General features: G+C 35.3%; 2 protein-coding genes across 4 annotated transcripts in view; both read left to right on the top strand.

Moving 5' to 3' along the window:
- LOC113231800 (membrane alanyl aminopeptidase-like) overlaps positions 1-7,392 on the top strand; it is a 24,656-nt gene extending 17,264 nt beyond the window's left edge. For all 3 annotated transcript variants that reach the window (XM_026466332.1, XM_026466334.1, XM_026466331.1), the window contains exons 12-15: positions 2,783-2,950; positions 3,468-3,611; positions 3,723-3,792; positions 6,296-7,392. In XM_026466332.1, the coding sequence (XP_026322117.1) occupies positions 2,783-2,950; positions 3,468-3,611; positions 3,723-3,792; positions 6,296-6,508 (595 nt within the window). In that variant the 3' untranslated portion in view covers positions 6,509-7,392. The remainder of the gene's footprint in view (positions 1-2,782; positions 2,951-3,467; positions 3,612-3,722; positions 3,793-6,295) is intronic.
- A 4,701-nt stretch (positions 7,393-12,093) lies between these two features.
- The window catches only part of LOC113231891 (membrane alanyl aminopeptidase-like), a 12,569-nt gene continuing 6,491 nt past the window's right edge, over positions 12,094-18,171 (top strand). The window contains exons 1-9 of the mRNA XM_026466432.1: positions 12,094-12,545; positions 13,327-13,485; positions 13,674-13,982; positions 14,198-14,381; positions 14,514-14,755; positions 16,272-16,461; positions 16,791-17,010; positions 17,101-17,201; positions 17,431-17,607. Coding sequence (XP_026322217.1) covers positions 12,094-12,545; positions 13,327-13,485; positions 13,674-13,982; positions 14,198-14,381; positions 14,514-14,755; positions 16,272-16,461; positions 16,791-17,010; positions 17,101-17,201; positions 17,431-17,607 — 2,034 coding nt within the window. The remainder of the gene's footprint in view (positions 12,546-13,326; positions 13,486-13,673; positions 13,983-14,197; positions 14,382-14,513; positions 14,756-16,271; positions 16,462-16,790; positions 17,011-17,100; positions 17,202-17,430; positions 17,608-18,171) is intronic.

The raw sequence follows: 18,171 nt of genomic DNA on the forward strand, positions 1-18,171 counted from the left end.
AGTTTTAGAAATCAAAACAAGTAGGTTCACCACAACAATTTTGCAATCATAAACAGCTTCAACGAATTTAAAGAAAACTTGTGGGTAGTTTTATTGCCGTACTCATATGGGCACTAATCACGATGTCACATTTCGAAAATTTTACCACAGACAAACGAAGACGAACGCGACGCGAAGCTTATAACTATGGTCGAAATGTATAGCATAAAAATTTGATTTTATAAACTACAAATAATAACTTGTTAAAGAGGAAAAAACCGCATTAAAGTGTTGTTGTGAGTTGTTACGGGTATTATACAGGTTTATTCGAACGTCTCTAATAACGTAACGATATTCCTATAAATAAAACAAACAACATTTCTTGTGTCTTTTAAATAGTGGGGTCTTATAGTCCGAACTAGTTGATCATTAGATATACATAACCCTTAATATAAGTTTATTGGAATAAAAATTATGTTATGTGATTAAATGATATGATGCATTAAGCTCTATAAATGTTATTACAAAGCCATAAGACGCTCTAAGCTCATAAAGAACATGCGTTTTCAAAGCGTAGCTAACAATAATTTACTTTATATCTTCACTTCTTTGTTGTAAAGTTTAATTGTAAATTATTTTCTTATAAAAACGGTTTCAACGTATCAATTCGTAAAAATATATAAAATGTATGTAATGAATATTGTTTTGTTCGTTGATTTATTTAGTAGCGCCACCTGAGAGAAATCTATAAAAGTGTCAAGTATGTTATGAGTTTTTTATTATATTTTATAATAATTGCTTTACCGGAGTACAGTCGATAACCTAAGATACCTGAACCCCTAGCCGATCGTTCTGAGAGTCTTGTTACGGCCTCGACCTGTTAAGATACCGACTGCAGTGAGAAGGTTGTTCAAAAACTAGATGTCACTAGCGGTAAAGAATGCCGAAAGCCAGTACAAAGGTCTTTAACAAAAACACATAGGAGAATTAATCCGACTCGGTAACTGGACCTGTAGCTCAGTTGGTAAAAGAGCAATGTTACGGTGGAGCATGCACGTGAGTTCACGTTCCATCGGATCGAAGACATTTTTCTATGTATTCGATCTTTGTATTAACTGAAAAGTGTAAAATAATTCTAAGTTTAAGGTTAAAATTTGTATTCTGTAATGAAGTATACGATAAAGATGAAATTGGCTTAAAATGATCTGATTAGAGATGAAACGGATAGTGATTTGGCCGGATACCGGATATCCGGCGAGCACCGTGGCCGGATAGCCGGATAGCCGGATAGCCGGCCGACGGATATCTGACTCACTGCCGTAAACATGTCGCGACCGGTTTACAGCGCGCAACGCCGTGGTTGATTGATTGCACTTTCACATTGACAATTTTATTTGATGTGATCACTTGGTTTTTAGAAAAACCGATTAATTTATTCGATAATAGAAACAAATACATAACAGGAAAATGTTAACAGTGAAAATAATCACAAATTTGGCAATACTTTAATGTAAGTGCCGAATGCAAATTTCTCGCGATAGAGAAGGAAAAAGCAATTACATCATCCTTTGGCTATACTAAAATTTTTAGTTGTTATAAGTGTAAGCCTAGCACTTGTTATTGTTTTGTTTCAATTTGATTTCATTAATTTGCTTATGATCTAACTAATTCTAAGCCTTGTAACCAGATTTGCCTAAAAAAATATATTAATCTACTGACTACTTAGAAGGTGCACATTGTATTTGGAGATAGTTCAAATCGATCGTGATTGCGACCCTTTCATTTGATCCTCTGGCAATAACAAGTAGTACTTAAAATTTAACAAAATGTGCAAGAGCTTATAGTGAAACACTATCCGCTGAAGCTGGTGTCGTTTATGAAAAATAAATAAAACCAACTTTTACTTACCACTTAATGCAGAAAAACTGGATTTCGTCCCCCATAATTTACCTTTATTGAAATTTTCGTTCTAAGTTTACAGATAACGTTATCTAACTTCATAGTTATTTCAGTTACAAGTAATAAACAGATAGTCAACGATCCTAGTTACTGTCATTATTACTATCATTTTTAATCAATAAATCAATTTATTTGGCATAAATTATGAATTTTTCTCAGTTTTAAACATCCGGTGTACGGCCAGATATTGTTCTACTAGCCGGATAGACCGGATGCCAGATAGTTACCGGATATCCGTTTCGTCTCTAGTTCTGATGCAACAAGAAAGCCATAACAAAATTAATTTTACGACTCAAAGGTTAAGTTTAAGTTTAACAATAAAATTTGTCTACTCAAAATAAAATGGTTGGTTAGGGGTTCAGATACTCGTATCTTAGGGCATTGAGTGTACCATCTACCTGTTATAAAATATCAAAATTTTGTAAAACAAGCTGAAAATGTAAGGAACTGGCAAGGACCCAATAGTAATGGGCATGTACTAACACGTAATTGCACCGACTTTATTAATCTGTCCTATTTAGTTGTCTTTTTTTTAACCGCCTTCAAAAAAGGAGGAGGTTCTCAATTCGACTGTATGTTTTTTTTTCTGTATATATGTTACGCGGTAACTCCGCCATTTTTGAACCGATTTTGATGATCCTTTTTTTGTTGGAAAGAGGGTACCTCAGAAGTGGTAATTTAAATTTGAAGATTATATTGGTGTACTTCTAAGAGTGGTAAACTAGGGGATGAATGACTTTTGAGGTCGGTTTTTTTTACTTTGTACTGGGTTAGGTTATTATTTTTTGATCTTTAACTTTGAACAAAATGTACTTCAACAGAAATGTCTAATTTCATTTTTTAGAATCACACCAAGTCTGCGGCCAGTAGCATATTGTCAAGGTCTAAAGAGCGGTAATGGTGAGGACTATGATTTCTTATGGAAACGTATGGCGACCACTAACGTCGCTAATGAAGCACGTATCATTAGTGATGCTCTTAGCTGTACTACTAATGAAGACAAATTGAAGCAGTAAGTATAATGAAACACAGATTCGCAAAATAATTAAACACGCGTAAGACGACCAGTAGGGCTAGCACGACAGGGCGTGACTTGCGCGGAGACAAGACAACAGTTTGTCGCGTTTTATATCGCTCCGACTTGATATCGCTGTTCTCTATGCGAGAGTAACAGTTTGTCCCGCTTTATGTCGCTCTCGCGTAAGTTGCACACTATCGTGCTAGCCTTTCAGTGTTACGCAACGCGAATAATTTCGTCTGCCTTTCAAACAGCGAATTCGAGTTTGATTTTCGGCAGGGCCCTTCAATTGCTTTTCTTAGAAAACAATTGGAAGCTACATATAATTCAAAACTCGCTGGGTCGTCATAGCGGGTCTTAATAACGTCTCCATGTAAGATGAAATATATATAACGAGTATTCAGTAACACATGGGTTCATAAAATATTGTGTATTTACTTGAAAAGATGTAAATAAACTGAAAATACTTTCAGATAATTCAATTGCTTTAAAATTGATAATTCCATTTCAGATTCCTAGTGTCAATGAATGACACAGAAAGTCCGATTAGGACTCAAGATCGCGATGTTCCACTCAGCGGTGTTCTCAGTCATTTTGAGAACGTAGAATTGGTTCTTGAGGAACTAAAGGACAATTTTGACAGTTGGAGTTTAATGTACGTAATATTTTCATAAACACGCATATTTAACGGCTATTGTTGAAATACAGCCTGTCTTAATATAATTTTTTATTTTTGTTAAGTTATATTTTCTAATTTTTATTATAGGTATCCATCTATGAACTCACCGCTCACCACAATTGCATCTGCTTTACGTACTGAAGCTCAATTGACTGAAGTAAGTATTAATGTATTGAATAAAAAGAAATTAACACTAGTATTTAACTTTCATATATGGAATCAGCATAAATTCCAATTACTTATTGCATTCATTTTCTTCCAATAACTTCTAGGTAGGCAATATATAATTTTATTATTTAATTAATCTTCTCGACCTCGACATCGATGTTTACTGTGGGCGTTGCATGAGAAGGTCCCAGGTTAGATTCTCGGTAGGATCGATTTTTGGAACAAACTTTTCTTAATTGGTTCTAATCTGGGTATTCCGAATACTGCCCCAGAGTGAATTCCGATGTAATTAATATTCGCAGAAAGCCCATTGACAAAAGTCCTCGATCCACGCCATTAGGGCTTTGTACCAAGCCTGACTATTTGATTTCGGACATTAGGATCAGGTAATTAGTTCACATAAGATGAATTAATTATGTGAGATGATAGTTCAGGGAATAGTAGTGAGATTCGCGGAAAGAGATTTGAGGAAAGAGGAGTGAGTCTTTCGAGCTGGAGGACAAACGACTTGAAAAGTGTGATCGAAAGTTGCGATAGTCAAAGTCAAAGTCAAAGTCAAAGATTATTTATTCCATAGGTAAAATAAATTTACACTTGAAAACGTCACATTTAAGCTACTGCTCGTTCACTACGCTGACCTCCCTGAGAAGAACGAGCAAGAAACTCTAGGGATTGCTCTTTTCAAATAAACTTAAATGCTATGGAATACACTTTGAATCAAATTTGTGTGGATTCTGGAGCCATGTCGTCTTTCCATACATCTTTATCTAACACGTAGTCTTCAATTTTGTAATATGATTTTTCGATCAAAATATTTTTAATGTAGTTTTTAAACTTAGGAAATGATAAACTTAGTATATGCTCCGGAATCTTATTGTAACAACGTTTACAGTTCCCCATAAAAGAGTTGTTTACCTTGGTTAAACGAAATCGTGGTACCATGAGTTTGGACTTAGCTCTAAGGTTAATATTATGGATATCTTCTTTCTTATTGAAATTATGTATATTTTTACGGGCATAGAAATAATACAATCTGGGAAAGCCTATGTCTTCAGTAGACTCGGTACTAAAATCTTGAAACGAAACTTAGTGTTTAATGTCTTTCGAAAATACGTATTTTTCAAAATGAATTGAGATATTTGTACAGCAATACAATTTCATTTCTATGCCCATTGCAATTAAAATAAAAGTCACCTTCTTACAGAATAGGTGTAAGGTAATAATAATGACGCACACACTCATAGCCCCGCACTAGGGAAACTCTGTATCGCGGGTGCCATGGACACACACATAGGTAGACAACCACAAATTACACCCAAACTCACGAGAGAATTAAATGTAGGCCATACAAATATTTCTCCCAGCTCGCGATCGAACCCGGGACCTCTGACTGGCAGTCCAGCACGGTAACCGTTCGGCCACGGAGGCAATAATATAAATATGGAGTTGGCGTGGTTCCAAATGAATGCTGCTTGGAGATAAATCTTTAATTAAATGATACAGAATTAAGATATTTGCCTAGACTCGCCTTGACTACGCTGTAAATTATATATATAAACAGCTATCAACATCATAACGCGAGTCAAAACAATGAAATAGACTCAATTGGTGAATAAACCGTACACAATGTCGCCTTTTTATTTCAAGAAGATCGTTAGTATAGCCAATGTCTATAGACGGCGTGACGGCTACTTTCCATGTAGACAGGTTGACTGTTTACCAAATGGTGTACCTAAATAAAATGCTATATTTTCCTATTGCATGAATTTTGCATTGTTCTGTATTATTATAATTTATTGAGTATTTGTAAGGGTTTGTTCATGTTAATCTATATAAGAAGGTATAATATCAGGTCTTATGTAACTACAGTCTGTTTAAAAGATATTTTTAATCAACTTCAAAAAAGGAGGCGGTTGTTAATTCTACGTATTTTTTGTGTGTGTTACACGACTACTCCGACATTTGAGAACCGATTTCGATTATTCTTTATTTGTCGGAAAGGGGATACTTCAGTAGTGGGTAGTAGTAGCATTCAATATGAATTTGAAGCAAATATTTCACCTAATTCACCGATTTCAATATAACATGGCAAATAGATGTAATTCCACAAATTTTTGAGATCGATGAGATAATAAGTTATTATTATTATTGTACAATTAGTTTTATTTGCCCTGAATGGATTGACAAGCTTTCTGCCGTCCACTGACCAAAACGCAGCTATGTGACAAATGCTCAAGCATCCATTTTAATAGCAAAAGATGGAGCACAAAATTCTCTTTCAAAAACAGTTAAAATTAATGAACATGTTCGACTTATCGGAACTTAACCTATCGATGCATAGCTGAAATATCATTAAACAATTTCAATATTGAAAACTGGGTTATTGTTTTTGTATGACATCTCAAAAAAATATTTTGTCACTTAGCCGCTATTTTGTCAGCGGACGGCAGCTTTGAGATAAGTTTTTGTCTTAACATTTTTGTTGTTTTCAGTTCGAGAAATGGCTGTCGTCTTGTAATAAGTGCTCAGCAGACGCTTTAAGTGCGGCGCGTGAGGGCCTATCAGGGTCTCGTAACGTTGTGTCCTGGGCATCCGATCACACTGACGATGTTGAATCTACTTTGAAAAATAACGTCGCATTGATAGCGCCGTCAATTAACTTACTTGCGCTTGCTTTCATTGTTGTAACTTTCTTCAAGTATTAGTTCACTTACACCCTCAACGATGTGTTCAATAAATGCACCTCGTTGGTATTGCCATCAACTTCTTGCTGGAGTCATTTCTTTTTTATTAATAACCTCGTTTTTAGATTATTTCATCAATAAATGTGTTTTATTTGTTTAGACATGGAGAAAAGCGCTTCTTGATTTTATAAAAAATGATTGACATTGTAAATGTAATTTTATTTATTACCTATTGAGTTATTGAAATCATTTTACTTATTCTATTTATGTTATGGTCACACGAGCTGAATTTCCATAGACAGCAATTTCAATAAACTCGGTAGGATTGTATCGCGACTGCACTCTAATTTTAAGGTTAAAATTCTACTCTATGCAACTTACAAATCGACTCATCCGAAGAACAAAGTCCGATGTGATTATATAGCGAAAAGAGAATAAGTACGTTGCGAGAATAATTTCGTTATTCAAACTAAAGCGTATGTAAAGGTGTTTGGAGAATTCACATATTTTATTTCGTTTCGGAAATATAGAATCGAACAACGGTCGATCTGACATCCACAGCGAAAAAGAACGAACGAAATGTACTATATCCTGAGAACGACTCTATACTAATAATCTCGCACATAGATCTTTGTTCTACGGATGAGTCGAAATGGTTTATAGTCCAAAGTGTAAGTTCGACGTGCCGTTGAGCCTGTATTTGTAGTCAATGGTTGTTATGCAGTTGCAATGTAGTTTTCGTGCTGTCGTATTGACTATCCAAACCAATTTCTAATCACAGAAATACAGATACAAAATATTTGCGGTGCAGCAGTAATGCAGCTTGTATGACTATGCACTTAGCTTGTAACGTAGGTGTTATTATTATTTAGTTTTGAATAATAAATTATTGTATATATGTTATTATATAGACTGATAGCGGACACTTTTGGTGTTTGTACAGTATAATATTCATAATATTCAAAACAATGAAAATCATATATTTATTAGACTTTAAGAAATCGTGCGAAGAGATCAGAATCCACTGTGAAGTAATTATTTTAGAACATGCCTATGTAATGTTGCTACTATAATAAAATATCATTGTTAGCTTTTGTTTTTCTTTAAAATGCGTATTTTTTAACCAAGTCATAAGAAAAGAAACAGAAAGCCGGGTACTCACTAACGAGCTGTAACTGTAAGGGCGCGTTCCCGTTATGACATCCCGATGTTACGACGGCAGACTGTCGTGACAAGGGGAAGAGCTAAAACGACAGTCGTCTGACGATAAATAAAACGTCACGATAAATCTGTCGTGCAAACGACAAGGCGGCTGCCGTGTAAAGATAAATTGTCGTCACGATATATTGAGAACAGCTAAACACGAAGAATCGTTCAACGATAAAATAAACGTCCACGAAACAGTCACAACAGATAGTCGTGGTATGGGGACAGGGTAGACGCGACTGTCGTCCAACGATAAACAAAACGTTACGACATAGGGAACGCGCCCTAACCGTTACATGTTGTTACAAAAAATCATAGTGTATACGTCGTTCGCGAACCGACGATAACCAGGTAATCATTCTAGTGAGTGAAGATTGTAATGAGTACAACTCGGTAATGAGTTCCAAGCTTAAGAGTTAAAGTTTCTACAAGAAATTCTTAAGTTGACGAGAAAACATAAAGTACACACTAGATGAGATCTTGACTGACTTTTTAATATTATTTTTAAAACCAAAACTATGCACGTAGGCGATCCTCTATTGTCCGAAGATGATAGTTGCGCCATGCCCACGCGCGTGTCCAATAGATGTCATATTTAACATAGTAAAGGGACCAGAGGAAACAACAATTTAAAACAAAAACAAACAGAAGATGCAAAGTAAGTAACAAATATCAATCTCCCACGTTACCAAAAAAAGTGCAAATTATGCAATTTTGTTATTCCACCCCTAGACTAATATATTATTACAATAATACCACCTACGCTGTAAAATTTGTGTGGATTATTTTGTTAAATCAATATATTGAAAGATATTTTTATTGAGTATAACAGTTTTAGAGAGAGTAGCATTGATTAATAAAAACATTAACAGTATCAATAATCAGCATCAATGTTATTTCATTGTGATGGTTCCTTTTCATGTAAATGTCACAACCACAGGTCCCGTTACACATTATTCAGTTGTAACCTACCACCTTGTGTGGGACGAAAGCGTTGTTGCAGCGTTATGATGACCAATTAAGACTTGAAATAGATTGACAATTTTGATACTGATGTAAATTATGTCGTCCGTGTGGCGACCTTCAAGCAATTGTGACCTAGAACCTTAGCCACGCCGACCACGTCACTAGTACGGCTACTAGTCATTACAATTTTTAATTGCCTCTGTGACCGAATGGTTACCAGCCGGAGCTGGGTGAAATATTTGTATAGCCTACACTTATTTCTATCATGAGTTTGGGTGTAAATGTACATTAATATTTTAAATTGTTTCTTAAAATTTGTAATTTACTTTATACAATTTAGTGTTTAAATAAATAAAAATAATTTGTGGTGTTTTATATCCATGGCAACCATGACACAGGGTTTCCCTAGAGCGGGGCTATTGATATGTACGTTATTTGTATTTTTACATTTTATTTATTATCGTATCGATGACACTGTACTATTGTAGCCCAGAACCCGCCACGCCGGCCACGTCGCTAGTAGCCGCCATTAAATCCTCAAGCGTGCAGGTGTTTAGAGCAGGCACAATGTGGGATGGGCTCTCGATTGTTGGCGTCCCAAGACCCTTTCTACAGAACGTCATCACTATACTAGAATCGTACGTGAAGCTATTGAAATTAAAAAAAACACCGTAATTTCAACCGAGAAGATGGTTTTAAGCTTTCATCGTCATGGGATCCAGTCATCAGCAAATGTAAACGACATCAAGGAGTCGCCGAATATCGTGAATGTTGTGTGTCGGTCTAGTGACAACCCTAAACCACAAATAAATAATGAAGACCAAGTGTAGGTACTTAGAAAAACTCGCAAGACTAGAAAACGTTGAGACCAGCTTCTTCAGACCCTTCGAGACCATGGACGTTGCAATACGTCCGAAACGTCGAAGTAATTAAAATATGTCTTATTAAGTCCCAAATTAGGAATCAAATAATTTATTTAATTTAATTGCAGCGCAAAAAAAGCTCATTCGCCAGGTCTGTACGAATCCCTAGAAAGACATGAAGTCCCCAGTCTACAAACGATTAGTTTGGCGGACCGTAAACCCTCTTCTTGGAGGAGACCTGTGACGAAGGCAATCAAAATAACAAATAATGTACATGTACAGAGTGTTAACAAAAAGGTCAGTGAGTTCGCTCATTAATATTAACTTTTATTACGAAATCCGTTAGAAATTCACCAGCCCTTGGGTTTTCCAATCGGGTCATTATAGTTTTGAATATAATCATGGGTGGAAAGAGCACTGGGCTTCCACGGACCTACAATTTAAATTTCGTGGAATGCGTATCAGGAATTAAGAGCAGAAATTGAGAAATCCTGGTATTTTTGAGTTTCTAATCTTTCCACCAGCGCTGCTATTTTATTCGTATTTGGACATAGGTACACAATGTAGCTATGAATCTGTTTTTGTTACACTTCATATTAGGTTATAAAATTAGTATGTCGTCAAAAATTTACGCGAAAGTTAAAATTATAAATTAATTTTTTTCTAAATTAATTTATAATTATATTATATTATTAATTATCTAAATTAATTTATAATTATATTAATTATAATTATATCTTTATTTATTTATTTAATCAGATAATTTATAATTTTAAATTTTGCATAAATTGTTGACGACGTATTTTTGACAACTTTGTCGTTACTTAGTTGATGTAGCGTCTGGCACGGTGAGCTAGAAGACATCGGTTCGAATCCGGCCGGATCGAAGGAATTTTTTCTGAGTTTTCGATCTTTGTAATATAATAACAAACTAGTTAAATAATTATAACAAACTAGTGGAGTTATTTCACAAAAAAATAATTGAATATCAATTCAATAAAAATTTAAAATTTTTTTGTTAAGAAAAACCGACTTCAACAGTTCATGGAATTACATCTATTTGCCAAGTTTTATTGAAATCGGCTACTAGAAATTGCGCGAAACCGATTTCATCCCGTAGTTTCACACCCTTGCAGGTGGAATATTTTCTTCAAATTTAAATATTGGGGACCATTACTGGAGTACCCTCGTTCCAAAAAAGAAGAATCATTAACATCGAGTCGGAGTAAGCACGTAACGTACATACAAAAAACACAGTCGAATTGAGGACCTCCCCTTTTTGAAGTTGGTTAAAAATGGCTTACATTTCTGTGTAAGCATTACCCACAAATTTGTAGTCAGATACGATATAAGAATATTTTTACTGACATTTTGTGTTTTTTGAATAAAGTGTGGTTGTATATTTTTTACATCAATCATCTTTCGCAAAAGAGATTGTATTATACGTACTGAGATAGCATATGTTTATCATTACAAACAGTCATATATCTGTGTATAATATGTTATGTGTACATATATCATAGATATATTTTAAAATAAATGATTACACATTAGCATTTGGCACAACGGGCCAGGCTGTACACTTCAGGTTTGTCTTTTTTGCATATTTTGATTAATCATTATTTATTATTCGTAGCGTATATTTAAGCATTAAATATCAGATTAATTTTGTGCTCCTATTGTTTGTAATATTTTTATTATCATCCTATACGTATTTAAGAGACAGGGTTTTGTCGATGCAGCCTCCTCCACTGCTCACTGTTCATAACCAGCTCCATGACCTCTTTACAGCTGCTCACGTAGACGTTTCTGTTTATTTGTGCACTGTACATCATTCCTAATCGTAAATACGTCGTAATACGTCTTCTCCTCTTTTTCTTTTTCGTTCTAACTTCCCCTCAATTATAACTTTTATAAATTCCTCACTGCGTAACACATGTGCAAAAATTTTTCTCATTCTGTGCCCTATTATCTTTAAAATATTTCTCTCTTCCCTAACCTTTTTCAAAATACTTTATTTTTTATAATACATAACAAATATTTAATAGACAATTAACTGCTTCCGTGGCCAAATGGTTACCATGCTGATCTGCCACGCAGAGGTCACGGGTTTTATTCTTATATTTATTTCTCTCGTGAGTTTACAATTTGTGGTTGTTTATGTGTCTACGGCACCCGCTATACAGGGTTTCCCCATGCTGTGTGCCTTTTTAAGGCCTTTTTAAGGGTTTTTTAAGGTGCAGTGTGTGCGTTAGAAAAAACTACACAAAAAATTACACAATTTCTACCTGGTCCTCAAGTGTGGTAATTTCCTGAATTGTACATTGTATCACAATAATAAAATTACTGTGAAATCCAAAACATTCATACCAAAACCCACTTAGAAAAATTGGTTTCCTAAACTGGCTCCATCAAGAATCAAACCCACGACTTCATCATAATGCGTCCGCTTGGCCACAGAGGTCGTGTTAAATTATTTAAAACAATTAATCGCCTTTAACAATAGCGCATTATTTCCTTTTTTTTAGTAAGCAATAACGTACAATGCTTTTTCGCGTTACCTTTCCAGTCATGCTGCACCAACTTCTCATCTTGACAATAGCCCTAACAGTAAATGCTGTCACCGATACAAATTACAGACTGAATACACCAATTGTCCCAACATCATACGCTATAACAATTACTCCATATTTCGATACTGGTAATAACGATGCTTTCACCTTTGATGGAGAAGTCACTATAAAATTCACCACGAACAATGTTACTAATCAGATCAAGTTACACTCTGAAGATTTAACTTACACAGCTTCAAATATCACTATCACTGCTGGTACTACAAACATACAACTAAATGCAGCAGAACCTCTTTCATTTGATGATAAATACACCTTTGCGTTCATAAATTTGCAAATAGACTTGCAACCCGGCACAGAATATACCCTGAATATTATGTACCGTGGACCAATCAGAGATGACCTTAACGGTTTCTACAGGAGTTACTACTTCGAAAATGGTGTGAAAAAGTAAGTAAAACTTTTATTGTTTTTTGTGCAAAAATAACTCTTAAAATTAAATATCTACTGTTCTAAATCATTATAGAAGTAAAGTTTGTTCTAAAGTTTAATTTCAAATTTCTTATAATGTCGAAGTGAAGCGACCGGATTGTTTGTTTCAAATATTATTCGGGTTGTATCTCAGCTTTAAGTAAAGGTTTGTCCAAAATAAAACTGTTTATTATGTAAAAGGGCAATGAAAGTGTAGTAAATATGTATTTTTTAAATAGTACTTTATCGAAATGTCATTGTGTAAAACTATAACGTTTTAACAGATAAGATGAATCTGTTGAAAATTTGATAATGGTACTAACCATGACAGTTGTAGATGTACTTCATAATATGTAGATAAGTAGAGATATAGCGACTATTGCTACACCAATATAAATGCAAGATAAAAGGTCTGTTGAATTGTCGTTAAGGCTTAAAAGAAGAAAATAGCAAGATTAACTAGAACCTTATTTATGTAGATAATTGTGATCGAGAAATCGTAATCGAGAAATTCTAATGTATGCATTTCTGATCTTCTCGAATACTGACTTCAAAAATTTAAAATACAAACATATATGCGCCGACAACTTGGTATTATCCATAATAGCTGGACAGATAATCTGTACAATTCTAGCAGCAATCTTAATTCCTATTTTACCATCACCATATTTCAAAAGAAAATCTAAAATAAATAATGTAAAATTTGTCTGATTTAATAGGTCTATCATAATTTTCTGACCAACGTTACGTTTACTACCAGATGGCTGGGTGCGACGCAAATGGAGTCAACTCACGCGAGGAAAGTATATCCTTGCTTCGACGAGCCTGCACTTAAGGCTCGATTCACACTCACTATTGACCGTCCGGCGCATTACAAACCATCTCTTACCAATACTAAATTGCAGACCACAACGAACTTGTAAGATTTTATTTATCCTCATCCTACGAATCTTTCTCATTCTTTTAGGGTAGGCATTAAAGGGTTGTACAACCGTCAACACTGAATAAGTAGGTATTCCATTTATCTTGAAACGTGCAAATACTTCAATTTTATGAGCACATCCATCCATTTTTTAACTCCTTATTTTTTATTTCTCTATGTTCTAGAACTAACGGTTTTATCAGAGAGATTTTTTACGAAACTCCTGTCATGTCTACGTATTTGGTCGCATTCTTAATATCCGAATTCGAATTTGGTGGTTATTACACTAACGGTACCAAAGAATTTGGTGTCTGGTCTAGACCTGACGCTAAAGACCAGACTGATTACGCCTTCGAATTCGGTCTCAAAGTTGTAAGCGCGCTGAGTGAATATTTCGGAATTGACTACTATTCAACTAATTTAAAACTGGATAACGTTGCTATACCCGACTTTCGAACTGGTGCTATGGAGAATTGGGGTTTGATGAAATACAGGTACGTATAGTTCATAGATGTTTCTTCGTATTATTGTAACAATAAATTATTGTTTTCTGATTAGAAAGTAACGCTTCAAAGTGTGCAATATTTATTTTCACTTAAGTGACGCTTAACGAAAATTTGAGGACATCAACGTTTAGGAATTGTTATTTGTTGTCATTGTTTCCTGTTTATTTAAGTCTTTATTTAATATAAACGTTTAACATTTTTAGGGAGGCGTTAATACTGTACGTTCCAGAAGTTTCCACGCCCTTTTACAAGTATCGTATAGCACAGAACATCGCCCATGAAACAGCGCATTTGTGGTTTAGTAACTTAGTAACATGCCATTGGTGGAGCGACACTTGGCTTAACGAGGGCTTTGCAAATTACTTTCAGGACTATATTACAGCTTTGGTAAGTATTGAATTAAAATTTAGAAAGATGTGTAATATTAAGTTATTGTTTTTGCCCAATATGTTTTACCTGATAGGCTTGGTGTTATAGAGTGTACTGCAGTAGCGTTTAATAATACTTTGAGTATTTCAGGTTGAACCAGAAGTAGGTTCAGCGGACATTCTCGTTACAGGCACCTTATATTCTGCATACGATGCAGATGACAATGCAAACGCAGTACCAATCAGCAATATCAATGTCAATTCCCCCTCTGAGATCGACAGCCACTTTGGCACTATCACTTACCAAAAAGGTGGTAGTGTCGTCAGAATGATGCACCATTTGCTTGGAGATGATGGGTTCAAAATCGGTTTACGAAACTACTTAAAGACAAAGTAAGTCCACGCATAGCCTTTGTGAAATATTTTTAAGGGTTGCAAAGGGCTGCGCTACGCATCACGATGCGGCGATGCATTAAAACGAATATGGAGCATAAACTTTATCCTCTACAAGGTAAGGCAATATTTCTTTAAACAAAAAATGAAAACGAAGATGTGGAAAGGGGCGGCGGGCGGCAGCGGGTGACGACGGGCATATTCTTTCTACTAAATAAAGTATACATTTCTTCAAAAAAAAGAGTACAGTAGCGCTGCGTCGTCGCCAGCTCGCCCCGCCTCGGTCAATATTAAGTATAACTTAGCTTCTCCAAAATAAGCTAATATTTCTTTGAAAGGTAGATGTAATAAATATAGAATTTCATTTCTACTGAATAAAGTCGGTATTTGTTTGAATGCAAAGTAAAGGCCGCACGGCCGCGGCGCCGCGCGGTGCAGCGCGACGCAGCGCGGCTTTTCTCTTTTGCTAAAAGAAATGTATACTTTATTTAGTAGACAGTATGTTCTATATTATATTGCATATTATAAAGTGCGCACGTCGCAGCTTAACGTTCCCACTGTCGCCGCCCGCGGCCGCTTACTGCATCTTCTTTACGGATGAGTGGTCCAGCCCCACTGTTTACATTAGGCGAACCCGTGAAAATAAATAAGTAAATAACTATTATGGCAAAAGAACGAATAGACATTTCTTGCCAATTATATTCAAGAAAAAACTAAAATTGATACTTCTTAAAAGTATGTAAATTTAGTTTGTGTACACTGGGTTTGATAAATTTAGGTATTAAGTATATATACTATATGCATTGGTTTTGCGAGGTTTTGCGATTGTGAGTGTAACCTCGCCAATGCTTTCGCAGTTTAGCGAGAAATTGTATTGTTTTCTTGTATACCTTTTGAATGAAATAAGTGAAAAAAAAAGAAAATAGTTATGGGTGGTACCACGAATTGAATATCGTTATTCTTTGACCCGATTTGGATTCCCGTTAGAACCAATTTTAGAAGTGGACTTTTGTCTGTTCTGTTGTCAGACAACCATCTGCTCTCAAACTAGGAAACTCCCTGTACTCATTATGAGTACCAGAGCAACAGAATGCAAAGAGGGGAACTGCAAGAACACCCAGACCAGAAACAATTAAAAAAAAAATCATTTCCCAAATTGATTCTACCGGAAATTGAACCCGGAACCATGAGCTACGTAATTCACTCCGCAGCACTACGAAGTAAACCTAAGCTAAAACCACTTTAGAAAAGTCCATTTCCGAAATTTATCCTATCGGAACCAGGACCAGAAACCTTTTCGTGCAGTGCCGACAGTGCAAACCGTTAGGCCACCGAGGTCGTTTTATTTGTACTTATTATACTTATATATTATTTGCTTGTGAAATCTACAAATTGCTTAAACAAACCAACAAACCAACCGACATCGTTCGGCGTCGATCGGTTAGTTTGGCAACATTCGTCAGATACCTACTAAATTTCATAATGATGCCTACCCTAGCAATTTTACATTTCACAGTCAATTCTCTTCTGGATATCCAAATGACATGTACACAGCGCTGGAACAGAGTGTAAACAGCACTGGTGCTTTAGCTGGATATCCTGGGTTCACCATTACCGACATTATGAGGTCATGGATTGAGCAGGCTGGTCACCCTCTTTTGTATGTGAGCATAGATTACAACAACGGAACCGTTACATTAACACAGGTACAAAACCTAATGTTCCTGTCGACTGTATTTTGTTTTCGTGTAATGTGGTACTTATTCGAATATTATTCTTAAGCGTACAAATTATATTAAAAACAGTTACGAATAAAAATCAGTGCTTCTAACACGAGTTTACAGTGACAGTTGTCGCTAGAGACCACGTAAATTACTTTAATTGTACGCGGTCGCTCGCGATAACTGTCACTATCATCTTATGATAGAGGCACTGGGTTTACGCAATAATAACGTTACTATAGATAAGACCATGTCGGTTTCACGGTCACAATTGGTCACAGTATAGTATACACAAAATCTGTGCTTTGTTCCAGGAACGATTCTATACTCATCCTGGGGGTGAATCTAACGAAATTTACAAAATTCCTATAACATATACAACCGGAGTATCCCCAAATTTATATAACCAAAAAATAAAAATATTAAAAAATAAAAATATAACCAAACCATCCTTTATAATGGCAGATAAAACGCATTCCTTCGTTATCCCAAATTTGGGTCATAACTGGGTGATTTTCAATGTTCAAGAATCAGGTACAACTATTACTTATCTCTTCACATAATGCTATAGAAATCTGTAGTACAAATTATAAGTATTATTATAGATGTTTGTCCTTTTAACAGGATTTTATCGAGTTAATTACGATGATATGACATGGGTTCACATCATCAGCGCTTTAAGTGGAATAGATCGAAACAATATTTCTCCTCTTAACCGTGCCAAGGTAAGTAATAAATATTTACAAGATTTCGTTTTTACCGGCTAGTAGGTAACCTTTGAATCAGATTCGCTGAATTCATTATTCAGCGAATCTTAATCAAAAGTTTTTGTCCCTTTCTCCCTCTTTACTTCCCTCAAGCTGATATTCCCATATTTCTTCTCGTCCAATACGTCTTTGATTTTAGTAAAAGATACTTATAATATTCTAATGCGTGACAATTTTTTTATTTCAGATTATTAACGATCTTTTCCCATTATTTTTCGCTGATAAAGTTAAGTTTAATCTCGTGTTCGACGTTTTGGATACTATGACGGAGGAGTCTGACTATTCTGTATGGTTAGCAGTCATTCGAGGTCTCGGCAAACTTCGTAGCAGATTCGTTGGCACCAGTACTATAAGTAATATTGACGTGAGTTTTTTTTTTTTATTTATTTGGAAAGTTATGATTTAAAAGTACAATAAAAGCTTAAATACTAGAAACTAAAACTAGGACTAAATTATATAAATGAATTTAGATCGCCGCGGCAAGGTGCCCAAGATGGTAGCGTTCGTCCTTTGTATAGCTATGCTAACACTTTGGGCAAGATGTTAAATCTTGGGTTTCCTAGACAATCTATTAATTTTTTTCATAAAATTTTGTGAGGGTACCGAGATCCCACGGGCCAAGAGCTTCGACTTCAAAGGGTGCAAATAGGTATTATTTCACCTTTTTAAGATCATGATATTGCCTGGAATAACACGCGAATATATTAAACCTAGACTTATTACGTTTTTAATTTGCATTATGTAGCGATTTACATTTTTTTATGATACCAAGTGACGAGATGAATATGTCATGCGCCAGGTGTAAAGCCACACGCCTGTCCATAACACCTTAATAACAGTTGCAGTGCCTCTCAGAGCTTTATGTAGCAAAGATCTGAGGGGCACTCTCACTGCGCTCGTCACCTTTAGACTTAAGTTGACAAGTCCC

Source organism: Hyposmocoma kahamanoa, unplaced genomic scaffold, assembly GCF_003589595.1.
Source record: "Hyposmocoma kahamanoa isolate Upper Pololo Valley unplaced genomic scaffold, ASM358959v1 66, whole genome shotgun sequence".
Taxonomy (NCBI): Eukaryota; Metazoa; Arthropoda; class Insecta; order Lepidoptera; family Cosmopterigidae; genus Hyposmocoma; species Hyposmocoma kahamanoa.